This window comes from Musa acuminata, chromosome BXJ1-7 (genome assembly GCF_036884655.1).
Source record: "Musa acuminata AAA Group cultivar baxijiao chromosome BXJ1-7, Cavendish_Baxijiao_AAA, whole genome shotgun sequence".
NCBI classification, from domain to species: domain Eukaryota; kingdom Viridiplantae; phylum Streptophyta; class Magnoliopsida; order Zingiberales; family Musaceae; genus Musa; species Musa acuminata.
In genome coordinates, this window is record NC_088333.1 from 11,842,387 (window position 1) to 11,869,590 (window position 27,204).

A 27,204-nucleotide genomic window follows, 5' to 3' on the forward strand; every position below is an offset into this window, starting at 1 on the left:
TATTGCCTGTGATGATTTTGTAGGCACAACTGCTGATTTGTAAAATTCATCAGTGTGTTGGCATATCAGCCCCATCAATTGTAGCTCTTTCGACAAAACAAACAAAAGCATTTTTGTAGTACAAATTGTTAAGATCAGTTTATGTTGGATATTTTCTTCTTATGTTATGTTTGTATAATTTTATGCAGTCTTAAAATGATGACCTATTAAAATTTCTGCTACTTTATGTTTCATTAAATTGACTCTTCTATATGTATTTCACTGGGGTGATTCCACATTTAATTGGCTTATTTCCTGATACAATGCTGCATTTGGGGGCAAGGATTGATGATGTAGCACATCTTTGTGGCTCTTCTGTCTGGTAGTCTTCAAGATATTGACAGCATTCTAGTCTCCCATTGTGGGCTTCTCAATTGTGTTCATGTGGTAAAGCATTTAGTGACACAGTAAATCCCACAGAATTGGCTTGATCCAATTTTGTTATGATCTTAAACTTAGAATTGAGACATGGGGAACTCCTTGAATCATTTTGCACATTTCTGTGCCTCAACTGCCCCTGTGCTGTCTTCTTGTTCTACTTGCAAGGGGAAGAACTAGATTTTCTAAACCCTATTTAGCTGTTGTGTTTTGGAGATGGATTTGTTCCTTTGAACATGAAAGTTCTTGTATTATCAATAGGATCTAATCTGATAAGATAACTCTCCGATAATTTAATTATCATTGAGCCCGAGTCATTGATCTACAATACACTCATCTGATAATCTAAATCTTTATCAACCTATTCTTTGCTCCCTCTACCATGTTCTGTCTCCTCCTTGCCATTGGCGATGGTAGGGGAAGCTATATGATGCTTGCTAATTACAGGCTCATTTTAATCTTCCACTCCACTTAAAAACATATCTTGTTATGTTTGCGCTTAATCGATGACAAATTTGGTGAAACAATTTAGTTGGTAGTCCTAATTCAGTCTGTTCGGCCGGTGTTTAGGGTTCTAATCTGTCGAACGTTAAAAGGGATTTAATCTTTTCAGTCAAAAAAAAAAAAAAATCCAAATAACCCATTAAAGTAAACGAGTCAAAAGAAATTCTCATATTTTCTTTACAATAACATCGTTTATTAAACAAAATAAGGGATTAAGAACAATTATAAAATCAGATAATTGACCGTTTTAGTTTATTAATTAGATAGTTTGACTCTTAAAAAGACTTAATACCATCATTTCTACTCTTTATCGATTAAAAGATGCTTAAGTTTTGTTAAAAGACAATTTAGATTTTTATTTAAAAATAAGAAAAAAATTATATATTTATTGATCTTTCATCCTCTCAACCTGTCTACCTCACTCCTAACGTTTCTTTTATTATTACTAAATATATGGTCCAATTAATTGATCCACCTGTTTCACCATTGACCTAGTCAAAATCAGATGATTATAATTATCAAATGGATTTTCTAAGATACATATTGCTAGTTGTTATGTACCTTTATGTCGTTTCTCGAGGGTTAGTACAGGCGTTCATGTGGGTCCCTAGGGTGAGGATGCCAGGGAGGCAAGGTCGAGTCGAGGACAGGCTCTTGTCATGTTCTTATGAACGACCCAAAGTAAGACTTGAGTTATCTTGCCTACATTGCGTTCCTACATGATAGGTCGAGGTTGGGAGGGATAATTTTTTACTCGACCTCTCATATAAATGATCTTTTGTGGTGTAAAAGGTTCAATTCTCTTTCCTAGGTTAGAGAGTCAACATTTATACCTATGAAGATGACCCAAAGGTACGCAGGTCATTAATGTCCGTTGTTATCTTGTTCGACATGATCATGTGAGGGGTCGACCTATACGTTCTTGATAGCATGAGTCAACTCATCCAGACCTCTGTGATGCAACGTCCACTCGCACGATTCCAAATGACATGGAGTTAGTCGTGTGCCAGGTTGACTTCTCTCCCCCACTCAAACACATGTTGGATCATTCCACGTCGACTTCTTGTGGCCGCCAATTATTGCTATGCGGTTGGTATGAAAATATTTCGTATTAGATAGAATTAGATTATTCATTAATCTAAGTGGTTCAAGTCATATTTGTTGTCTTTTGAAAGTGTAAATTACCTTAGTTGGTAAATACCTTCATAGTTGATCGTAATATTTTGGTTCAAATTTCATCTACATTATTTATCTTTTATAATAAATAAATAAATAAGTAAATGGACGATACTAACCTATCACGATTTTGGTACTATTGGCATCACGAAGAAAGTTAAGAGCAACAAATGGAAAGCTGTGACAACGCTTGATCAGAATACAGTAAGCAATGAACCACGTTCGATCAAGATCTGACGGCCATCCCATCTCGTGCCTCTGCACGACGCTATATGCTCTTCCTTTTTTGGTCACACCTTCCCTCAATTACCAACACTCGCTATTCCCGTAAACCGTGACTACAACTTAATAATCCTGCACCTCGGCATGGATAACTACGATGACACTGGATCCGTCAATATGGACCGTATAATGAATGAAAACGCACCAGTCTAATGTTAGCCCGCGCAATACTGGACCGCGGCTCGGAAGCATAATAGAATAGGCGTAGAGAGCGCTCACTATCATCGGAGACGAAGAGCCGGAGGGAGCCCTCGTTCGGTGATCCGAGCTACGATGGATGCGGTGGATTCTGGAGAGGCCTTCGATCTCGAGGCCAAGCGCAGGGACGACGACTCTTGGCATCCCTGTCGCATCACCTTGAGGTCTCTCCAAGCCTTTCTCCGTATTTCGAGAATCGCTGTTCCTCCCATGGTTCTTCTAACAATGTGTTTTGTTCATGCCGCCGATTTGGTTACCCGAACGCACTGTGAAGAGTGTTTGGTGCTATGCGCTTGTTTGCCCTAAGTTAGAATGTGTATTGCTAGTTCCGTAGTTACTCGTAGAAACGTACTCTTCAAATGCATGTGCTATTTTCACGATCTACGATGCCATAGTTATGGTTGTGGATCGGTGACAAGCATAAGAAGGTTGTCGAGGCGCTACAGGGCATATAATGAAATTGCTTAGAAGAAGAGAAAGTAATGCAGTAGATAGATGAAAATTTCATTGACTTGTATGTGTATGTATACGTGCACAATTTAGATACTAATATTGTAGTTCAAACATGGCTTGCTGGTGCAGTTCAAATAGTGCTGTCTTTCGTATTAGTTTGAACTTTGAAAGTTGTGATGAGGAAGATATCATCTCAAGCAGAGAAGACTTGATGGGGCGTCTGCGATTTCGCTCCAACCCTGTACAGGATAACTGCTCTCATCTTAGGGGAGGAGAAAAAGTCCTTGTCATGAACATTGTGCAGTCTAAGTGCTTCTACTTTGATGCCGTTATAGAAAAGGTATTTGCTTCTTGTGAAAGAATTGCTTTTTATGAAGCTCATGTTTTGATGGCATCCATCTTTAGTTGATAAGTCAGATGATAAGAAAAATACAGGATTAGCTTTACTTATTGCAGGGTTGCCTTATTCTCTTGAACTGAGATAGAATTATTCTCTGTGGCATGTCTTAATATTTGGTTCTCTTATGCAAGTTTTCTTACTCATGTAAATGTCTTTTAAGTACTTCATCTCCAACTTCATCCAAGTGCATGCAAGATGCTATATCACCAAATAAGAGAGCTACTGTTTCAGGCATTTCTTTCACTTTGGTCAAATATATTTTTTATTGGAACCTAGTAATTGATAAGTGTGTATACCTTGCTTAAACCTGGTCTTAGATAAATATTATGTTGACTAATAGAAATTTGTGATTAGTAAAATTAGGACTTTCGATCTTGATTGAAACATGACTATCATGCACTAGTTAAACTGAAGTATTTTCTCTTTTTTCATTTTATGGGCATCATGGATATAGAATATTATATACATGCCATGCTCTCATGTCAGTTGGAATTAGAAAGGCTGCTATGCTGGTACATGTTTGCCAGATGCATATAAGAAATATAAACTTAGATGGAGAAACTGAACAGGAAACTTCCATACCTGATCCTGACATTGAAGTCTCCAACCTCTCTTTAAACAATGGATCAGAATGTTGACATAGATGTTCAAATGCATTCTTGGCTTTCTGATAAGAAGTCTCTGATAAGACCTTAGGGTTTTATCATAGAAGAAAGAAAGAAAAGAGATGATCACTTCGAGGGGATTGACCTCCTTGATCATTTCGAGGGGATTGGCCTCCTAGGGTTTGTCAAAAGCTGGAATAATATTTCATAGATGATGAAATGAAATAGATATATCCATATTTATAGAGTTCCACCCTTGAGTCCATCAGGACTTGGATTCCTAATAAATAAATAAATCTCAAATAAGCTCATAACCGGCTCTTATTGGACTAGTCAAACTCAATAAAACATTATTCAAAGCTCAGAAAATAAAAGGGATCCTAACAATTCCTCTCCTTTCAAATTAGCCTTGTCCGCAAGGTTGAGCGACATCAAATTCTGGGAGCTTCTCTTTCAGCACTTCAGTCATAGGATATCTGCAGCGCATCACAACCTATTGATCAAGTAAGTAGGGTCTCCACTTTTTGATAGTGTAAGCAATGGGCCAGCCTCCGGTGTAGTAGTCATTGCAGTCTTCTGAAGAGCCATCTCCATCTGATGGCTAGTGGCAATTGTGACCTTACTTCAACGTCTTTCCTTTAGGATCACCTGCTTTCCATTAATAAAAAAACTTCACGATTAGTTTAGAAAATTTTCAAAAAACATTACCCAGGGTTGATAGCCATTCAATTCTAAGCACCACTTCGAAGTCTTCCAAGAGTAGTAAAAAGAAATCCACAAGCAACTTTTGTCCTTGTATAATCAATTTTATCTTCGAACACTTGTTATCACAAATTAAAATCCGTCCATTGATAGTGATCCTTTACACCGTTGTAGGGCGAGCAGGCACGGTTTGGTTCGGTCTCGGGTGCGCAAGATCGTCCACCTCTGGCGGGTCGGGTTTGAGCTCTGGCTTCTGAGTCGGAGGCTCCCTGGGGCTGACCGCTGGTTCCTCGGGCTCCGGTCCCTGCACACAGGTCGAGGTCGGGAAGGGGCTCCCGACTTCGACCCCTCCGAAGATCTTGTTAGTGTTGAATGGTCAGAAAGGAACCCCTCCGAAGAGGCGCCTTTTAGAGCTCACATGCTCCGAAAGGGCAAAACCGTGCGGGTACGTCCATCGCCCAAAGCGGACAATTCCTCGTGAGCCTACGAGCTGCACCAATGGCCGACCGACAATTTCACCTCGGTCTCCCTTACCCTCATTGGCTGACCGACCTGGTGCCACTGATAAGGCCATTTAGTCCCACATTGGTTGAGGAGTATGAGAATCAAATGCTCATAAGTCTGCTAGGTCTCCCTTACCCTCAGAGGCGCCTTTTAGAGCTCATATGTTCCGAAAGGACAAAACCGTGCGGGTACGCCCATCGCCCAAAGCGGACAATTCCTCGCGAGCCTATGGGCTGCACCAATGGTCGGCCGACCAAATGGTCCCTTATCAGATTGGCGCTAGAAGGAGGGCCCAAGGCCTGCACCTTGGCCGAGCACACTCGCTCCCGAGCCGTGCACCTTGGCTATGAGCCCTTGGCTCTCCTACGGGAGGGAGCATTGATAAGGCCATTTAGTCACATTGGTTGAGGAGTATGGGAACCAAGGGCTCATAAGCCCGCCAGGTCTCCCTTACCCTCAGAGGCGCCTTTTAGAACTCACATGCTTCGAAAGGGCAAAACCATGCGGGTGCGCCCATCGCCCAAAGCGGACAATTCCTCGTGAGCCTATGGGTCGCACCAATGGTCGGCCGATCAAATGCTCCCTTATCATCCATCAACGACCTTTACTTCGAATTTGTTATAGCCTTTAATGTGATAGGCCAATTGGTCATCAATCTTACTATCAATAAAATTGTTACTGCTACCAATATCAATCAAAACTGTAACAGGCTGATGTTTCAAAGTTCCTCCAACTTTCATAGTTTGCAGGTTAGAGTAGTTGGCTAATGGTTCAATATCTTCATCATAATCCATACCTTATTGATCAGAGTCCATATTATTAGCTTTCAGTTCCTTCCCAATTGGTTCAATCATCAAAAATTGCCCTTGTCGTTGATCTTTCCTTGAGTTCTTCTCGGGTTAGTCTTCAGGTGTTAAGGTTTTGGCTCGGAATAGATAGGGCAGGTGCCCTGCAGATCATTTGTTTGTTGTCACCTCTGTTTCAACGATTCTCCCTACTAATTTTTTTCCTCATGCAAACATGCAAATGAGATTGCGATTGTTATAGTGTGGGGTTGGCGAGCTTTGACTTCACACAAGATATCTGGATTAAGTCCTTCGATAAATGTTCCCACCAGTTGTTGTTCGGACCAGTCTCTGGCTTGATTTGACAATCGTTCAAATCTGTTATGATATTCTAGTACTTTAGAAGTCTAATAAATTTTGGCCAGCTGCCCATCAACATTATCGTATTCAGATGGTTTAAAGTGAACAAGAAGTCCTTTCTTGAATTGCTCCCATGAGAGGACCACGTTATAGGTTTCGTACCAATTATATTAATGGCATCTCCATCTAGTTAGATGAAAGTTATTTCCACCTTGGATTCTTTTGGAGTTCTGTGAAAACAAAATTTTTTTTTTTGCCCTAGAGATCCAACTGGTTAGATCTCTATCTTCTCATCTTGGAAATTCTACTTTCATGCGGGGGTAGCTTATGTCCTGTTCTTGGTTCCTTTTTCCGGTGTCTCCAGGTCGGTTCAACATTAGTCTTGAATTTTCATCTTGTTGAAATTTTGCTGAAGCTCTCCAATAGGCTCTTTTTGAAATTATTAAGAGTTTCCTGTAGTCGATTCTCAATTCTGGCTTCTAAAGCTTCTAGTTGGACTTTCATCGAGTTATCGGTAGTCATTGTATAAGACTGCAGATTAGTAATTCTCAATTCCTGTTTCTGGTGTCTGGTCAAGGGCATCAACTCTACCTATTTGTGCGGCTGTGGTGATGTTGGCCTATGGTAGCGGTGAAGGCATGGAGTGCCGCTGCGAAATTATCTCCGAGGAAAACACCAAAACGGAGGATGATATTGCAGGGAAACGATTGGGAAGCAACGATGCCGAGGTAGCGGTTGTCTGCCTCTTTGTCTCCTTCCTTTCTCGGCAACTGGGAGGTAGCGGCAGCGGTGCAGTTAGGAAGCGGCGGTGGCAATAGTGAGACTCCCTGTCTCTGCTCCTCTAGGTCACTGGTCTTGTTTGCGGCCGTGGAACAGGTGAAGAAGCTACGGAGGTTGGGGAGGAGAGGTTTTGGGACTCCTCGGTGGGGTCGTACCTACCTAATACGAGGGTCAGGTTGAGGTTCTTTGCGTGCGGCGCGATTGGGGTTGGCCGAAGTTGGTGGTCCGCAGGCTGGCGGAGAAGAAGAAGGTTGCGGGAGTGCCGAGGGTCCTTGTGAGAACCCTAGCCCTCTATGCAGTGGTGTTGGGAAGCCGCACCAATCGCTCGGCAGTAGCTGAGGAGAGAGAAGGTAGTTGCGGCAGTTGGGGTGTAAGATGGCGACGGAGGGGGTTGCAGATGCCGATCGTGCGCGGTTGCTACGTGCGCGACTGGAGGCAATAGCGTCGCTGTGAGCGATTGTGATTGCGGTTGCGGCTACTGCGACTTAAGGGGAGGCAGCGAGCGTCATGGGCGACGCAGGGCACTATTGGCGATGGCATCTTTGGCGGGAGAAATAGTCTCCTCCTTCGCACTGATCGCTCGATAGTAGCTGAGGAGATAGGTGGTGGTCGCGGCTGCTGTAGAGATGCGGAGAAGGACCGCGGCTGGGAAACAGAGGCGGTGACCCTTTCTCGCTCGAGCGGGATGGGACGCGACTCCCGGCTATTATTTTCTTTTTAAGATGATGATGGCTACGACGACGAAATGATGTGAGAAATTACAGCGGAACGTCGAGGATCGTTGCTTTGATACTAGATGATAAGACCCTAGAGTTTTATCATAGAAGAAGAGAAAGAAAAGGGATGATCACTTCAAGGGGATCGACCTCCTAGGGTTTGCTAAAAGCTAGAATAATATTTCATAAATGATGAAAAGAAACAGATACATCTATATTTACATAGTTCCACCCCTGAGTCCATCAGGACTTGGACTCCTAATAAATAAATAAATCTTAAATAAGTCTCTATTTGATTCTTACTGGACTAGACAAACTCAGTAAAACATTATTCAAAGTTCAGAAAATAAAAGGGATCTTAACAGTCTAACATCTCCTTAAAAGTTTCATAATCTTCTTATCTTTTCATGAACAAATGCATTCAGCAAACTGAACTTCAAAATTTTGTATGTAGAAGTATGCTCTCTTGGTTGCATTGGAGTGCAGTGAAAGCTTCTTACTGTAGTTTCTTTTTTTCTTCTTGTCAATTTTCCCTTTATAAATGGTTCTTCAGTTAATCTGTTCTGACATTCTCAACCGTTAAATTTGAAGGCATACAGGGTGAGACACTCACGCAGGTTGCACTGCAGATGCACTTTTGTGGTCAAATGGCTTGTACCTAAGCTGAAGGGGATAACAATAAATGTTCCATCTAAGTCAATTATGAAGCTTTCAGATAAAAAAATTGATAGCCACCCAGTAGTAGCTGCATTCTTGGCTGCTTTGAAACCTATACCTGATGTGAAAGTTCTTCCATTCCTTAATTCTTTAGAGGAAGCTACCTGTGAGGCTAACCTCCCTCAAGATCTGGAAAAGCAAGTAGAGATGATTAGCAAATTGGCTGATGGATCTGAGCCCTCAAAAGATGTACTGTCGAAATGTAAACAAGGTATTGCTCTCTTTGTCCCATTATTTTGCTACTCAAACATATTGTTATTACCTGATGGTTTTGTTGACAGGCAAAGAAATTTATATTAGTCATTGAGCAAGCACTCAAGAAGCAGGTGTTAAAATAAAGCAAATAGGGTTTCATAGTTGGAACCATTGATCTAAAATATTGCTGACTCAATAATTCCTAATGATTAACTTGTATGGTGTGTTACGGATCTTGTGCTAATTTAGTATTAGTGACATGGAGTTCTTATAAATGCACTAAGTTGTGATGCATCTCATGTTAACATAATGCAATGCACATGTACTTTTCAATTACAGAAGAAAATATCTTCATTTTTTACATAGAATTCATATGGACAAGATTTTCAGAGGTGTTCTCACCAGTTACTTCTAGATCAATGTTATACTGCTGAAAACAATTTTCTGTTTGCAGCTAATTCTGTGAGACGAAGAAGGAGCACTATTACGTCAGATACAGTTTCACTCATAAATCAAGGTAACTCTAGAAGAATCACCAGGAGCCAGACCAAAGTCAATGCAGAACTTGTGAAGCATTGCGATAATGCTCCTCTACTCAATCCTCTTGCTGCTCAAGCAGCACTTGCTTCCTTAGTGCATGGACAGCTAGCAGATAAGCAAGAATCTTCCATCTTTAGGTTACAAGATTGCCTATCAGACCTACCCTTAAATGTTGAAAAGAAGCAAGACGATCATCTGTATCTGGAGGTAGAAGCTACTGCTATCCAATCCATTGCCTGCACCATGGATGATGTTATTGAACTTCCAAATATTGTCCAAGAAGTGACCAAACAAAGACTAATCAAAGACTTGAAGTTGAATAGCTCAATCGCTATCAGTAGAGGGGATGTTGTTAAGTTTTTTCCTGATGAATCTCCATACTCAGTCACTTTGAACAAAAAATCAGGCAGAGAATCTAATGAATCAGAAATTGGGTGCCTAGTTTCCTCTGCTACCAAGGACCATCCAACAAAGTTAGCAATAAAAGGGAAGTTGAATGGTGGCGGAGTTTCGACACGATTAACTCGTTCAGGTGTAAAGAGACGAATATTTGAATCAACTGAGAAAGAGTCTTCAAATGAGAAGTTCCCCAGTCTAGTAAGCACAAAATTATCATGTTCTGGCCCACAAATATTGACAAAAATCATAAACCAATACCAGGATTCTGGAGAGAGAAACGAGATAATAGAGATAGTAGATCTTGATGCATCCGAGGATGATGAAAGCAGCAAGAGGGAATTGGTCTTCACATCTATGGAAACAATTATTGATAGGACACAAGAAAGGAAGAAAAGACCCAGAAGATCAAGTGTCGAATTTATTGAAGTAGATCAAGGTAAATAAATGTGTAAGCTGTGGACAATTTTACAGTCACATTTCACAATTTAAGGTATTAAATTTTTTACAGCTGTGGTTTTTATAGGTGGAGAAATATCTCAACCTAAGAAAAAGAGAGAATCTTCAAAGAAGCCTATCCTGAGATTTTCACGACGGCTTAGACTCCTTCCTGGATCTCGCTCGCAGAGTTAAGCAGCCTGCTGAAGAACTCATTGGTGAGTTTGAACAAATAATTCTATTATTGGGGTTTCGTTTAATTATTTATGTTTTATGTAGAAATGATACCTGATATAGTCAACCATAGACGTTCATAATCTATAAGAGTTTTTCCGATGATCAGATATATTTGGCTTGAGAAAGTTAAGAGAAAAAATTATTTGGGTATTAAACTAGTGATTTCTTGAAGTAGTTGTTTTTGCTAATATGTGCTTTTTGTTGCTATTTTGCAGATGGTCGATATGTAAGACTCAAACAAAAGTTTGAAACCCCACAACTGCAGCTCTAACATGTGGATGAAGGAATTACTTGTATCTTTGATACCTTCACCGGAAATTAACTAATATTATGTTTAATGCGGTCCATGTTTTAGATCCCTTCTCAACTGGTTATACATGTTCTTGATATCAAAGTTTGATTCTTCCATATTTTGCATTGTGCATTTAGATCCAATCGGAAGACGGAAGACACAGCCTTCATGAGACTTGCCACTAGACAGACAACACGTAAGAACTCTCCTTTTATTTGCACACACCATAACTGTAAGAAGTTATGGTAGTAAAATTTCTGCACTCCATGTCTAATATAAATTGTTGCGATTTAATTTGGTGAGATAACTGATCCATTAATTTAAACTTTCCTTTATGATCCAAATTATTGATTGATATGTTGGATAGTTTATCTGCATCGTGTTCAATACTAGATCAAAGTGGTAATATGCTTAATCTTCATGTTAATAATTGTATATTATACTGTTCAGATTATTATAAATCTATTTGATCATTGTGACTCAACTTTAGTGGTACACAAAATAAGTATATGCTAATTACAACTTCATTCACTTTATGTATGTAGTATACATCTGAAAAATATCTGTGATGGATTTATAGCTGATTTACTGGCTCAATACACAGCTGTGACCATGGTCAAATCCGCACAATAAAAAGGGCTAAGAGACGCTGACGATCGCAGTGGGATTCGAACCCACGACCTTTAGATCCGGAGTCTAACGCGATATCCACTCCGCTATGCGACCCGTATCTTGAAGGTTCGATCTGAAATCTCTCTTCAACAGTGTCTATTCTCGACATCTCACACCACACTGGCTGTCATGCATCAGATGGGAAGCTTTCAGCAAGTAGAAACAGAACGCTTTCGAATCATTGTGAGTACAGAACAAGTAAATTCGACTTCTTCCAACCAGTAGCATTGCATCGGATTAAGGTCGATCGTTTCGCCTTTGATCAACCAACCAGATAGATAGCCCGATCAAAATCTCGATCGATCTTAAATTGGCCTCTAATGAAGGGAGAGTGATGGAGAGAAGACAAGAACGGCATCAACCCTCCGGTTTCGCACCGCTGAAGCGAAGCGCGGCCGATTAGGGTCGGCGACGGGCATTAGGAGGGTTCGCAATGCCGGTTACACGCGGCATGGCGGGGAAGAGATCCTGGGCCCACATGTGGGTCCCGTTACTGCAAGCTGTATCATTAGGGGCACTCGGTTGATTCCCATCTAAACAAGCTTTATCATTATGTGGCACCCGCATATCTCGGCCAATGAGGAGACGTCCTTCCACGGTGGGTCGCTCGACCGTGACAGGCGAGACGAGCAGCTTCGCAGGTCGGTGCCTCGTTGGCCAAACGATCCCATCTGGCACCAGCTCAGCCGCGGTAAGCCTACCGAATCCCTCGGGAACAAAAGCTCGAATCTTCTAGTGGCTGAAACGGTGATTTCAGATCCCGATCTGGTGGGGCTTCCGTCCGCCCTTTTTGCTTTTAAATCGCTAGTGTCGTTTCTTTTCCTCCGAATTCCGTGCATTGATTGCATCACCCGTGGTTTGGTGATCTTCGATTCCGCTTCATCTTTTTATATAGGCCTCTCTGATCCGACTGTTTCTCTCACCGCTTAGTTTCTAGGCGCTTCTTTGCTGCAATTTTCAGTTGTTTTTGTTTATTCGTTTGGTTCGGCATTCGTCATCTTTTCGCCTCTTTTGTTGATGCTTTTGGTGAGATCTGATGTGGTTGGCGCTCTTAAACCGTTGTTGCAGATCAGTTGTTTGAGGCGAGGTCCGAGCAATGGCAAAGGAGCTCGCTAATGGCGATCAGCACACCATCACGAGGCCACCTCCCATTCCTTCACCGCTCCGGTTTTCCAAATTTTTTCAGGTAATTTTTCTCTTTTTTTTAAAATATTTTACGGGGATCAATAATCTATTCTTTCATGTTTATGATCATTTATTTTTGTTCGTTATTATGTGTAAAGGATATATTGGACATCACTCGGAACTAATAATAACATCAGTCGACGTTTGGTAGGAGAGTTGGCATTTCTTTTAGTTCATTTTATAGACAGGAATTTTTCCCGCATTGCTTAGATCTAGTGATTTCAATTGAGATTTGGTCGAAGAGTGGCCATTTCCTCCAATTCATTATTGCGCATTACTTGGATCTAGTAATGAGCTTTGGAGTCGCTTCTCATTTGGTCTCTATTTTAGAAACTTAACTGATAGATATTGTTTTGTTACGATGCTCCTGCTGCAGTCCAATTTGAGAATTTTGGTTACTGGAGGGGCTGGTTTCATTGGATCTCATCTTGTTGACAAGTTGATGGAAAACGAGAAGAATGAGGTATGGATCAGTTATGTTAAGAATTCATGCTAATAGCATGTGATCATTTACTATAATATAGGTTCCTATGTTCATATTTTGGATGTAGCTACCTTTTTAACTTGTTGTTGCCTTCATGAATCTGAAATTGGATGATTCTTATTGACTAAGATCGGGATTTAGCGTGACACTTGGCCTTCTCTGAAAGCATATGCTATTTGGCATGATCTACGTTAAATTTTTGAATGTAATCTACTTGAATCTGTCGTCAATTTCTGCTATTATATGTGGTCCGGGATACATTGCTATCTGAATGATAATACATAACTGCAGAGTTCTTAACAATGTTATCAACTTCTTTGATTTCTTTACAATGCTTTTGGCACTAGGCATCTGCAATGCCTGATTATCGGCCTTCACAAGTTGTGGAAGATTACTTTTTCTGTAACTTCGTTTTAGCAACAAAAAGTTGGTCAAATTGACTTTCTTGAATAAAGAAAAAGGGAATGTATGCGAGGATTATTCATGTATAAGGCTGCTACTTATATTATGTCTCTTCAGCTAATTAACCGATGCTGATCATATGAATAATTATTTGTGGGCGCCCTCATGATTTGCATTATGTGTTACGTTATATTTGGTATCTTCAGGTTATTGTTGTGGATAACTATTTCACTGGATCGAAAGACAACCTTAAGAAGTGGTTTGGGCATCCAAGATTTGAGCTTATTAGACATGGTATCTTTTTTGTGCTTATTCAGTAAATGTCAATGTTTAGACTTTGGTCATTGGTAAAGTACTTTCTTTTTCTATATTGAATTGAAATCTTAAACTGCTCATGAATATCTCAAGTATGCTTCATGCTATAAGATACAGAGCACTTAAGGATGATACATCTTTGATATTCAGAATACTAAATCGCAGTAGGATTATGATGTGTGATAAAAATTGATATATCTGCATAAAATGATTCCGAGCTAGTCATCTTACGAGGCATTTGTGAGCCATCATGCTATTTCTTTTCTTTATACTCTGAACAACAAATTATATGATAACAAATAGCAAGATAGAGGTGAATATATGACTTTATAGAATGAAAGGAAAGCTTTAGTAACTTTTCTCATATCTTTTTATTTTTTGGCCTAATAGTTACATATCGCTTGGATATGTTAGTGAATACATTATCTTGTTTGTGTTCCTAGAACATTGTATTTAAGGTTCTCAATTTGTTATGGACTTGAAATATATCAATAAGGCTACTCATATATTAAGAATGGTGTATGCAAGAGATGGGGCTCCCGCCAATGTGGGACAGGATCATTGTACGTGGCTTTAACATGTTGTTCCATGAGTTCCATGACTCGAAACGTAGTCTGTCGCAAAGGAGCAACATTACTATTGTACCAAGCCCCGTTCTTATACCACCCACAAATTCTGATAGAAAATTGCTTATTATCTCTAATGATACAAGAAATTTGGTAGACCTAATAATGGAAGCATCTCTTGGTAGGGATAAGCCTAACCCCAGTTTGAGTTGGACTTGAACCGAATCGGTCCAAAATCAAATCGGGTTGATAGTTCGATGGTTTTGAACCAAACAAGAACTGAGGCCATATAATTCAGTTCTAGGTTCTAGAAATTGGAACTGGAACCATATTCGGAATCGGAATCGGTGGTTTTGGTTTGATTTTGAACTGACTATAAATGAAAGAAGTAAGAATAAAACGTAAATAGGTTCCATGGTGTAGTGGTTAGCATTTTAAGCTTAAGGATTTGGATTCGAATCTTGGTGGGGTAATCCAATTTTTTTTATTGGTCAAAATCGACGGTTCTAATCAGAACACTGGAGCCGTGGTCAAGGCTAGCTGGGGAGATTATTTTTAAATCTAACATCTTACTGATGTTGAAAAGTATCATAGGTTTGTCTCATATCAGATTCATATGTCCTAATATTCACAAAAAGTAGAAGATGGATTAATAAATGAAATTTCTTGCAGTATTGGAAGCTTATCACCCATCTGTTTCTCATGTTCCCTTTATATCTTTCTAGTTCAGTGCATGGTTGTCATCAACAGTAATAAGATCTTATAATGTGTTTGATATATATCTTTGTGTGTCATCCATGATGTTCATTGGTTGCTTCTAAGTGTTCTCACTACTTTAGATGTTACCGAGACATTGTTGGTGGAAGTCGATCAGATTTACCATCTTGCTTGCCCTGCTTCTCCAATTTTCTACAAGTACAATCCTGTTAAGGTGTGTCTTTGTTATTTAAAATTTGGAATATCATTTTCGGGGGACAACAAAATAGCCTTTTCAGAGGATGCTTGATAGCTTGTTTGTTCATACATTGTGCATAGCTATCTTCAACGTGATAACATCATAATTTGATGTTTACCAGACAATAAAAACAAATGTCATTGGCACCTTAAACATGTTGGGGCTTGCAAAGAGGGTCGGGGCAAGGTAAGCTATGCTCCGGTGGCCCCTTTTTTTTTTTTTTTTTTTTCACATTTCATGCTTTTTATCTGCAATAACAAATCTACTATTCCATGTATGTTTTTTCCTACAGGATCTTACTGACTTCAACTTCAGAGGTTTATGGTGATCCTCTTGAGCATCCTCAGAAGGAAGAGTACTGGGGCAATGTTAACCCAATAGGTGTGACATATTCATATATGTATTCAAATCAGAATTTTCTTCTTTTTTTGTGGAAAAAAAGGATACCCTCTTTTTGATGTTTCTGGTAATAATTCTTCATTATAACTTGTCTCCTACAGTTATCCAATGTATCATATTTTCTTAGATGGAATATCTTCAAGTTCCTCAAATTAGCATATGATTCATAATTACTCTTGTAACTTAATTTGCTCTCATTTGGTAAATCTGGATTTTAATTAACTTTAAGGTGTACAAGTGCAAGAATGAGTACAATTAGCAGGGATGAACTTGGACTTCCTTTCTCTAATTTAGGTCCATCATAGGTGGCAAAGGAAGATATTTTCTTCAGCTAATCTATCTTGCCATTGGTGTTGTGTTCCTTTGTTGATATCTTATTTGCCATGACAACAGATACGGAATCAAAGGCATGAGTAAATATTTATGTAGTGTTGATTATTTCAACAGATTAACCTGTAGTATTTGCCTCTTTCTAATAGGATTTAACTTCTTTTTTCCTCATAAGATACTCACGCACTGGCTGTAAAATACATGAATGCAAATATAGATTTGAAGACTGGAGAACCCAGCTTTGAAATTATGCTTCTAATCAATTTATGACTGTTAGCTTTAATTTTTAGGAGTAAGGAGTTGTTACGATGAAGGAAAGCGTGTCGCAGAGACGTTGATGTTTGATTATCACAGGCAGCACGGCCTAGGTGTGTCGGTTGTTAACTTTTCTTCCTGTGGTTTATTAAGTTGGCTAAGTAGAATTGTATTTATGTTAATGTTTTTGATGTATTCTCTTATCAGAAATACGAATTGCAAGAATTTTCAATACATACGGACCACGCATGAATATTGATGATGGCCGTGTAGTCAGTAACTTCATCGCTCAGGCAATTCGGTAATACTGTAGCAATTTTGCTACTTATATATGTCACCACGGATCCTTTTCTATTAATTTGTCATCATCACATTTTTAGTTGTTGTCCTTGATCTTTGATCACTTAAGTCTCTTTTCTATGCTTTCTTCGCTCTACAGAGGTGAGCCACTAACAGTTCAAGCACCGGGAACACAAACTCGAAGCTTCTGTTATGTTTCTGACATGGTGGATATATGCTCTACTTAGAATTATGCTTGTAATGTTATAGAATTGCGACTGGTTGTTTGATCATATAGCTTCTTTAAACATTGAAGGTTGATGGTCTTATTCGACTAATGGAAGGAGACAACACCGGGCCTATCAACATTGGGAATCCAGGTAATCCTTAGATTTGCTATTTGAGCCTTTATGTTGCTCATTGTAGTATTGTGTTCTGAGTTGAAGGTGTTCTGGCATGGCTATGTGATGTTTGGTAGATGAGGACGTCGGAATGTTATGCTTCTACTTTCTCTAATGCCAAAGTTGCATGCTGTAGGTGAATTTACGATGATGGAACTTGCTGAAACCGTAAAAGAGGTAAAGTTTCACTCCTTGAGAAGTCATCTCCAACGATTTCGTCTTGCCGAATGCCATAGACAATGCTCATTTTGAAATATCTTCGAAAGTCTAATAGTAATGTGTCAAATTCACTTACCAAAGGTTTATCATTAAATTCTTTACATGATTGATTTAGTTTGAATACTCATTGGATAAATTTTTACATCTTCGCATAGAGTTTAAAATCTCATTTGATAAATTAGTGCAATGATGATGATATAACACTGATATCCGTTTGATGTTTCAGTTGATCAACCCAGCAGTGCCTCTAAAGAATGTGGAGAATACACCCGATGATCCGCGCCAGAGGAAGCCAGACATCACAAAGGCAAAGGAACTACTTGGATGGGAGCCAAAGATTACTCTACGTGAAGGCTTACCTTTCATGGAGGAAGACTTCCGGCAGCGGTTGGGTGTGCAGAAGCAGCACATCGATTAGTTATTTGCATATTTATCCGAATAAGACAGTTTGTAATGCCTATGAATAAATAATGCAACAACTTATATATGTCCTATAAATATTTTGGACTCAGGTGCAGGTCTACTTCATTGCCTGTGTCTTTGTTCTGGTTTGTCTTCTGGTTGACTGTGTCATTGCTATAAAGGAAGAAAACATGCAGGCATTACTAACTCTATGTAGCACTTGCCATGCATTTGAGTCATGGGTATGAGCTAAAACAGAGTTTTCAGCATTAGGTAAACCCAATGTGATATGATTTCAGGACTCTTTTTCTCGGCAACATTAAATGCAAATATAATCCAGATCTTATATCCATGGTAAATTGATGGTTGTAGCATGTCATGCGCACAAACTTATAATAATAGGTTCGGTCGATCTGATATCAATTGCATCAAGTTCTCCATAAATGAATGATGATTCAAACTTCAAGTTCTGCATAAATGAATGATGATTCAAACTTCAAGTTCTGCATAAATGGATGATTCAAACTTTCACAAAATTGTCGATGAACACTTTGCATGGAAGGATTAGTAAAGCAAGCGTCAAAAGATGATGCAAGTAAATAAGGGTATGGAACCAATCTTGATGTTAGAAATACTTTTGTAGATCGAGAAGTAAATGTTGAAGCGAAGATGGGATTCAATCCTAAGACCTTAAGTTTAGAAATAATTAATAGATCGAGCAAAAGGAAAAACGATAAAGATGAGATTCGATCCCAGTCAAAGATCAAACGAAAAATTTGTTAGATGAGATCTTGAGACAGTCTTAATTCTTAGTAGGTGGAGAATAAATGTCAATGCTGGCTGATGCAAAAGACTACTGCACATCCATAAGTGCTACTATGACACAGCTGAAGACAACACAAACTCATTTATACAAAGCATTAGCAGAAATATAAGTTTCAGAGTACCAAGTATGCATGGCGACAAAACAGATAATGTTTAAGGATCCAATTATAGAACCAAAGCTAAGTTATTACCTAACCGATCTCCCACCAATTTTCTAAAACAAAAAAAAACAAATATTTAATAAGGAATTTGGGATGATGGCATGAAGATCTACCAGTGCAAGACATCATCAGTGGAGCTGCATGATATATTTAGTGAAAGAAACAGAACCATCCTTGAGAAAATTTCAAATGGTATACGATCCACAAATATGATTATCTGCTATTCTTGCAAATATAGAAGACATCACACAGAAGAAGAGCACTGTTTATTGCAACTAAAATGGGGCAGACCCCAAGCTATCAACAATATAAATTAGTACTGACACAAGCATCTTACCATGCTATAGGAAAATGATATAAAAAATAGACCAGCATCAGAGGAAGCCACCATCTGTCCATGTGGAACCAGATTTCCTGTTCTGATTAGTAGTGTTGCCAGATGAGGAGCTATGATTGTGGGTGCTGTAGCCATCATCATCTTTCACATCATCCCAACCAGCCCAGCTTTCGCTACCACTCTGTGTCCCCTTTCCGGGTTCTTTCTTCCTTTCGTTCTCATTCCAATCATCCCAGGAGCTCACAGAATTATGATGTCTGTCCGAGTTCGATTCAAAAGAATTCCAGCCCTTGTTGTTCTGCCCAAACTCTTGATCAGTACCATTTGTCCCCTTTACAGGCTCTTTCTTCCTTGCTTTCTCATCCCAATCATCCCAGGAGCTCACAGAATTCTGATGTCTCTCTGAGCTCTCTTCGAAAGAATTCCAGTCCTTGTTGTTTTGCCCAAACTTTTGATAAGGACCATTTTTCTCACTCTCCTTCCATGACCAATCATCCTCGTTCCAGTTGATCCCTTCTTTGGCATATTCTTCAACCTTTTGAGATGCCATTGCCATAACACCTCTCATGATCCCCCATGTCTTCTGCCCAATCTCAGTGGTTTTGGTGGCAACGACATTCACAGTTTCATTGACTTTCTGATCATAACCTCCCTCTATCATCTGGATTAATAAAGTGCAAATGAAGGGCTTTAACGATACAAGCTAATCATGAAAGGACATTTAATTAGCTGGGCAACCATAAAAACTCCAGCACAAAAGGTCCTTCTTGGTACATAAAAGTAAAATAAGATGCAGGAAATAGAAGTTCTATGTGCGTCAGAGCAAGTACTCAGGTCTTGTCTGTTTGACTCGAGGATAGTGTTGTCCTGGCACCACCTAGTCCACTTTGGTGATCTGCCTGGGTCATTTTGCAACCAAAATTACCCAAGAATCTGACACTTCTCGAGTTTCAGGCAAAGCAACAATCCAAACTTCTAGATGGGATCTGGGGAGCTACCTAGGTTCCTAAAGGCTTCTTCTTCTCTCAAGTTATCCCTTGTTACAAAAACATTATTTCTAAACTGAGAACTGCAATTAAATGCCAATAGTTAACATAACAGGTGCATTCAGTAGTATCATTCATCAAAACACTTGCAAAGAGACATCAAAGTGAAAATTAAAAACTCTTAGAATTATAATCAGAATTTCCAATACAAATAGTAAATATTAAGAATTCCATCGTATGTGAATTACATTGAAATATTAATGCAAGATAAATTCATATAAATCATATGTTTTATGGGAACCTAAAAATTGCTAAAACAGTATGAACTTAACTTCTGTATACATATATTAATCTGCATTATTAAATAATAATTCCCTACATGACACCTGTGCATTCAGGTCATTTGCCTAGGCCTCTCAAAAGGTTACCTAGGCAAGTTTGCTTAGAATGGACGGATGAACCTCTCACCTATCAGATATCCATTCCCAAAACCTTGGAGCTGGATTACTTTGGATTCCTTTAGAACAGAAATGGCTGCATGTCCAATCTGAGTGCTTCAAAGTAGATACAGAATTTTTGTTGATTGATCTACGAATGGAAGATTCAGGGTGACTGAGTTAAAAGTTATCAGGGTCCTTTGACTAGCAGCCTTGAGTCATCCAACATAGGTTTATCTGATTCTAAGTGGTCCTGAATCTGTTCTTCTATCAGGCGTGGATTGAATCAAATATCTCTTACAAAGACACCATTGCCAACTCTCTTATGCTTCTTAAAATCTAAAGTAAAGAAGAAAATTACCAATTTAAACGTAATTTAGGAGATAATTTTAGGTTCAGAGTAATTCCAGCCACAGAGGTACATTAATGAATGCACTTGACTAGTACATTATATGGGCTATTTATATCTTTGACATGCTAGGGTGCTAAGCCATACATGGTAGGGTCATAAGCAGGAGACTTTAGGTCAGTATCTAAAATCTACTTGACAGAAGTAGTGTCTTTCCGTTTCCCATCTGTCTAATAAAACAATTGAAAGACCTATGCACATCAATTATATAGTGTAAAACAACTAGTAGACCATCTTCTTCAACATTGCAACTGGATTTGAGATATATGAATCACATAAATACACGTTATTGAAATAATTTTGAACCAAGATTGAGGATCCTGATTATATATCCTTTTGCATTAGTACAAGGTTCCACAATTCACTTAGAAACAAGTTCTGCTTAAAAGAAAATCAAAAGGCTTTAAACAAAAAAGCAATGTGTCAATAATAAAACAAATGGGAAATTTGTGGGATGCCAAATTAAAAGTTTACTCTTTCTGTAGAGCACAAACTTAAACATGATTTCTTTTGCCATCACTATATAAATCATCACAGAAGGGAAATTAAAACAGTCAAGAATGGACAGAGTAAGTGAATGCCAGCTTATGCCAGCAAATTTTGCAGAAAAAAATGAAGAGCACCTTTGATGTCAGCTCCTTTGTGCCAGCTTGAACAACATTAGCAGCTGACTGTGCAGCAGAGGTAGCCATAAAAGAAAGCCGGCCCAGACCCTAAAAGATCAGCAAAAACATGGTGTACTTTAACAAGCCGATTAGTTAAATGTGTAAATGTAAAACTTTACTCTCAAGAAAAGAAGCTTGATGATCTCCAAAAAGGCACATATAATTCTTCCAGTGGGGAAACCAAAAGCATAAATTGATGATTTATATTCATATACACATATGACCCATATGGACATGAACAGACATAGAATAGGTGTTGCAATTTGAGGCTTGAACACTAATGTTAGTAGTTGAAAATAAAATTAATTTGTCTCATAAATCAGGAATGTTGGTCAATGATACAACAATAACAACAAAGTTGTAAGTCCCAACTATTTAGGATCGGTTATATGGATCTTTTGTCATCATTGAGATATGTAAGAAATCATATGTTTAATTGATTTCATAGTACTTAAATCTTTATTTATAGTTTATATTAAAATATTTTTAGGTCTTTCTCTGTCTCTTCTTGTACCACTAAAATTAATTATTTCACCTCATATGACTACTATATCCAGTAGGTCTTCTCAGCACATGCTCATACCATCTTAAATGATTTTATATCATCGTATCCTTCATTGAAACGATACCTAATTGTTCATGAATAAAAATATTTTCTTTTCTATCTTTCCTAGTAACTCCACACATCAATCTCAATATTTTCATCTCGATGACACAAACTTTTTGTATATATTTTTTCTTAACTATTCAACACTCAGATCCATAAAGCATTGTTGGTCTCATAACTATCTTATAAAATTTTTCTTTGAATCTCAAAGAAAATATCTATTTTTCCTTAACCATTCTATTTTTGCTCTATAAATAATATCTTCATCAACCTATCCATTTTGTTGAATAATTGATCCAAGATACATAGAGCTTTTATTGAAGAGGATTTCTTGTCCATCCAATTTAACTATGTTCTCTTATCTATTTTTAGAATCACTAAAATAGCATTTTATATATTCAACTTTAGTCTTACTTAATCTAAAACATTTAGTATCGAATGCTTGCTTCCATAGCTCAAGTTTATAATTAATTCCACTTAAGTTTTCATCAACTAAGACAATATCATAAGCAAATAATATATACCTGGGAGATCTATCATGTAAGTGACTAGTAAGTTTATCCATTATCAATGTGAAAAGATAGGGACTTAATGCGGATCCTTGGTGTATCATATGCTAATAAAAAACTTACTAGACATATTCCGTCTAGTTTTAACACTAATAGATACATTATCATACATATCTTTAATAACATCAATATAATTAGTGGATACACCTTCTTTTTCTAAAACTCACCATAATAAATCACTAGAAACCTTATCATAGGCTTTTTCTAAATCAATAAATATCATATGCAAATCTTTCTTTTTCCTCTATACTTTTTTATTAATTATCTTAATAAATAAATAGTCTTTATGATTGATCTTCAAGGCATAAAAACAATTTGATTTTCAGAGATATTTGTTTGACTTATTCTACTTTCGATCTCTCTTTCCTAACGTTTCATAGCATGATTCATGATTTTAATTCCTCTATAATTTAAACAATTTTATATGTCACCCTTATTTTTGTAAAGTAGCACTAAAAAACTCTTTCTCTATTCATCAGACATTTTTCCGAATCTCATGATTTTGTTAAATAAGCTAGTTAACCAAGCTACTCCCTTTTCCCTTAAACTTTCTCATACCTCCATAGGAATTCCATCAAGCCTCACACTCTTTGCTATTTTCATATTCTTTAATGCATATTTTACTTTATTAGCTCTAATCTTATAAATAAATATATGATCATTAAATTTAAGTCCTGTGTCGAATATTTACTAGATAATTTATAAAACAAATTTGTATTTTTCTTTAATCTCGTTATCATTAACGAGTATTCTTTAATCTTCATCTTTAATATATCAAATATTGCTTAAATCCTTACAATTTCTTTCTCTGGCTTTAACAATTCAATATATGTCTTTTTCACTATCTTAGGTACCTAATTCATTATAAAAGTTATCATAAGCTTTATATCTTGCCATACTAATTATATCTTGCCATACTAACTGTTTTTTTAGCCTCTTTTTTAAATTCTTTATATCTTTTAATTTTTTTTCTTATTTTTATAATTTTGCCAATCTTTAAAATATGATGTTTTAGTGAAAATAATTTTTTGAACTTCCTCGCACCATCAATTCTCTCTTAAGGTTGCACTTCTATTTTTAATTTCACTAGGAATATTCTTTGTTAGACTTCTAATATTATTAACCATCGTAGTCCAAATAATATTAATGTTATCCTCATCTAAGTTCCAAGTTGTCTTTTTTTCCATCTTATTCTTAAAAATGTTTATATTATCATCTTTAAAATTCCACCATCTAGTTCTAGCAATTTTTTCTACTATCTTTTTCTTCTTTCATTGTCTACAATTAATATTTCATATCATCAACCTATGTTGATTCATCAAACTTTTGTCAAGTATAATTTTACAATTCTTACATATTACTTTATCTCCCTTTCTAGGGAGAAAAAAGTATATTTATCTACAGTTATAACTACTCTTATAAGTAATTAATGTTCACCTCTCTTCTTAAAGTGAGTATTTACAATTATAAGATCATACGAGGTTGTAAAATCCAAAATCACGCTACCAGCTTCATTTCTCTCCCCATAACCAAAGCCTCCATACACCCCTTTATATTCACCATATGTTTTCCCTACATGACCATTTAAATCTCCTCCAATTATAACTTTTTCAATTATAAACATTCCTTGAATGATATCATCCAAAATTCTATTTTGGTTTGATCATCCAATCCGACTAAGGAGCATAAGCGCTAATGACATTCAAACCATCTTATCCTTTCATAAATTTTAGAACTATAATTCTATCTCCAAATCTTTTTACATCTACAACATGTTCTTAAGATCCTTATCAACAATAATTCCTACACCATTTTTGTGTTTAACTTTTCAAGTATACCAAATTTTAAATCTAGTACTATCAATTTCTAAAGATTTTTTCCCTACCCACTTAGTCTCTTGTAAGCAAATAATATTTATTCTTCTTCTGATCAAACCATCTATCTATCAATTCTGATCCCTTCCCTAACAGTGTTCCCATATTCCAAGTAGCTAACATAATCCTTTGTTCTTGAACTAACTTCTTTATTTCCATTAGTCCAAAACAATATGATGGGCCACTTCCGGGCGATCTTCTAACTTACCGTTTGCAATTTGGGACACCTAGGTAGTGAAGGTGTCTTATGTCACTTCCGGGTGACGATCTAGATCTATACTGAAATCGATTAAGATCCATGCTCATGAGATCTAACATTGTTTTACATTTATTGTCAGTGACCTAATGCAACCCTTCACCTTTTCATGGGATTCAATATTGGTCAATGATCCACAAGGTTTTTTATAGAGTATAAAAACAATAAACTTATTGAGATGCCTTAGTAGTCTAGGCTATTACCTAAACTTCTTTGTGCAAATCTCAATTAATTAGGTGTGCTAATTTCCAAAGTGACCATTACTTCAGTGTGAAAGAGACATCTAAGAAACTGTTTGATTGAAGTACGAATGCAAAGCCTGCTGACTACTGGACCAAAAACATCTTTAATACTACTAAGATTTTGTTTACCACCATAGACAAAGAATATGCTGCTTAACAAGTTACCCAGTTACTAAAATAGTTTAAATTACCATGATTATAGTATTTCCAAGGACACTTAAAAATGATGGAACATTCAAAGTATTTCAGTATGTAGCCTAAACACTTACATGCTTTCGGTAAGTTCTGATGCTCAAAAGTTGCGAAAATTAAGGTTTCAAGAAAGAAAACTTGCAGAAAACAAATGGTCCTTTCCATTTTGCAAATTAAATCATTGAATAAATAATATTAAGTTTTCTTGAGTTAACTAAACGAATAGCAGAAATCTAGTAGGCTTGTACTTTGACTGAACAACTTTAAGCTTACAAAACATAAATGCATAACAAACGATCAGTTATCTATGTATGACAAATGTACTAATCTCTTCACCTGAGAAACAATGGAAAACGTATCCTGGAGAACATCAGTCTGAGGGTTGTTCCTCTGAGCAGAGGGTGGTGGAGTCGATCCGAAACCAACATACTTTCCGCCCTGAGATGGTGGAATTCCCTCAGGCCGAGAAGCATTTTCTGCCATCTTCGTCGAGAAAAAGCCCTCCTTGTTGGCGGCGGATGCCTCCAACTGAGCCCTAGTGTATATATCAACCGTCGATCTGGATCTGGAGGGCGGATTCACCCCTCTTCCTCCTCCGCTCCCCGCCCTAAAATCGCCCACCGACTGATTCCTCCTGATATCGGAAGACGATGTGACGTCGTCGCCGTCCCAACTATCCCAACTACCATTACCCGCCAAGTTACCACCTTTCCCGGCGCTCCGCCCCGACGGCGGCTTCCTTGCCCCGGAACCGAGCGTTTCCTTGACGACGGGCGGGTCGCGCCAGGGTCGGCCATCGGCGACGGCCGCGATCTGGTCGCGGTAGACGGCAGCGGCCTGGGTGTTGTACTTGACGACGATGTCGGTCTCCTTGGGTACGCCGCACTGGGCAAGGAACCCATTGAGGCGATCGTTGCCACCGGCCTCCATCTTCTTAAGCTGGGCCTCGGACCACGCGTCCATGGTGACGGACCGGACAAAGCTGATGTGAACCCCGAGGCCCCGGTGCTTCCCGGAGCACTCGAGGCACATGAAGACGCCGTAGGAGACGGAGGCCCACTGCGGGTTCTTCTGGGCGCAGTCGACGCATGTCCTGTTCCCCGTCCGCGACTGGATCTCGCGCAGGCGGCGCGTCGCGGAGCCGTCCGCCATCGACCCCCGATCCCCGGTTCCAAGAAAGGAAGATGGGATTCAGATCGAAAAGCTAGGGATCAGGAGATCGCGACAATCGATCGAGGAGGAGGAGGGAGGGATGAAGCCGCCTCGGCCTCTTCCTCTCTCTTTCCTTCCTCCCTCTTCGCTCCGCGTGGGATCCGTTTACTTTTTGTTTTGGGATCGTTTATACCGTGGAAAACAGGGGGTAATTTTCCATATAAATCCCTTGAAAGTTAATTAATTACTTCCTCTCGACTTGAAGTTTAGCATCTAAATCCTACAACATGCATAAATCTACATTTAACTGACATTAAATTGTTACTTGAACTATAATAAATACTAATCATTTAAAACAATATCATATTTAGTATATTAGGATTATTTGAGTACTTTTTATTTTATATATTTAAATTATCAGTCACAATATTTGAAGGACATATATGTTATAAAAAAATCTACGAGGGCAAATAATATAGTTATGTAAAAACTGGTTGGGCCTCACGAAGCGGAAGGAAACTTTTTGACAAGTATATATATATATATATATATATATATATATATATATATATATATATATATATATATATATATATATATATATATATATTCACCGAGTTTTATATAAGATGATATCTTTGATTAAATCAAAAGTATGTAATCTTTATACTATTTTTATTGATAGTATATGCACGTTGCTCATAAATAATCAACAAAATTATTTGTTTATTAAGAAAATCAAATGTTGTTAGGGAAAATTACTGTTGATCCTTCCAAGTGGAAACTCAAAGCTTTCGAGGTACCATCTATATGAATACTGAGGTCAGGAGAGATTTTCGGACCCGATCTCTTCGACACATAAGTTAGTAATATGAGATTCTTAAATGCGGATTCGATTAGTTCAAAAAGAGTCTCTTGTATTGGGTTTAAA

The 27,204-nt window shown here is 38.1% G+C and overlaps 3 protein-coding genes and 1 non-coding gene across 9 annotated transcripts; 2 read left to right on the top strand and 2 right to left on the bottom strand.

Annotated features, from left to right (window-relative positions):
* The first annotated feature begins 2,616 nt into the window (after window positions 1-2,616).
* LOC135678852 (uncharacterized) lies at window positions 2,617-10,813 on the top strand. 2 transcript variants are annotated; one of them, XM_065192065.1, is made up of 6 exons: window positions 2,617-2,741; window positions 3,160-3,370; window positions 8,474-8,810; window positions 9,249-10,169; window positions 10,242-10,386; window positions 10,621-10,813. In XM_065192065.1, exons 1-5 carry the CDS (start codon window positions 2,653-2,655, stop codon window positions 10,361-10,363), a joined length of 1,680 nt encoding a protein of 559 aa, XP_065048137.1. In that variant the 5' UTR covers window positions 2,617-2,652; the 3' UTR covers window positions 10,364-10,386; window positions 10,621-10,813. The 2 variants fall into 2 exon arrangements, with proteins under 2 accessions (XP_065048137.1, XP_065048138.1); XM_065192066.1 differs by having other exon boundaries at window positions 10,257-10,386.
* Window positions 10,814-11,350: 537 nt separating this feature from the next.
* Window positions 11,351-11,423, bottom strand: TRNAR-CCG (transfer RNA arginine (anticodon CCG)). Its single transcript has one exon. It is a non-coding gene; the product is annotated as a tRNA-Arg (tRNA).
* A 683-nt stretch (window positions 11,424-12,106) lies between these two features.
* LOC135678854 (UDP-glucuronic acid decarboxylase 5) lies at window positions 12,107-17,670 on the top strand. 4 transcript variants are annotated; one of them, XM_065192069.1, is made up of 13 exons: window positions 12,107-12,137; window positions 12,438-12,555; window positions 12,931-13,017; window positions 13,647-13,734; window positions 15,161-15,252; window positions 15,398-15,462; window positions 15,569-15,657; window positions 16,296-16,373; window positions 16,468-16,561; window positions 16,700-16,766; window positions 16,856-16,919; window positions 17,077-17,117; window positions 17,386-17,670. In XM_065192069.1, exons 2-13 carry the CDS (start codon window positions 12,466-12,468, stop codon window positions 17,575-17,577), a joined length of 1,047 nt encoding a protein of 348 aa, XP_065048141.1. In that variant the 5' UTR covers window positions 12,107-12,137; window positions 12,438-12,465; the 3' UTR covers window positions 17,578-17,670. The 4 variants fall into 4 exon arrangements, with proteins under 4 accessions (XP_065048141.1, XP_065048139.1, XP_065048142.1 ...); XM_065192067.1 differs by having other exon boundaries at window positions 12,133-12,230; XM_065192070.1 differs by lacking the exon at window positions 12,107-12,137 and adding an exon at window positions 12,178-12,264.
* A 1,037-nt stretch (window positions 17,671-18,707) lies between these two features.
* On the bottom strand, window positions 18,708-26,437 carry LOC103991719 (ADP-ribosylation factor GTPase-activating protein AGD7). Of its 2 annotated transcripts, none has more exons than XM_009411252.3 (3): window positions 25,458-26,437; window positions 21,340-21,429; window positions 18,708-19,545 (listed from the first exon to the last, which is right to left on the bottom strand). In XM_009411252.3, the coding sequence occupies exons 1-3, from the start codon at window positions 26,271-26,273 to the stop codon at window positions 18,922-18,924; spliced, it is 1,530 nt and encodes a 509-aa protein (XP_009409527.2). In that variant the 5' UTR covers window positions 26,274-26,437; the 3' UTR covers window positions 18,708-18,921. The 2 variants fall into 2 exon arrangements, with proteins under 2 accessions (XP_009409527.2, XP_065048144.1); XM_065192072.1 differs by having other exon boundaries at window positions 18,708-19,587.
* Between the last annotated feature and the right edge of the window lie 767 nt (window positions 26,438-27,204).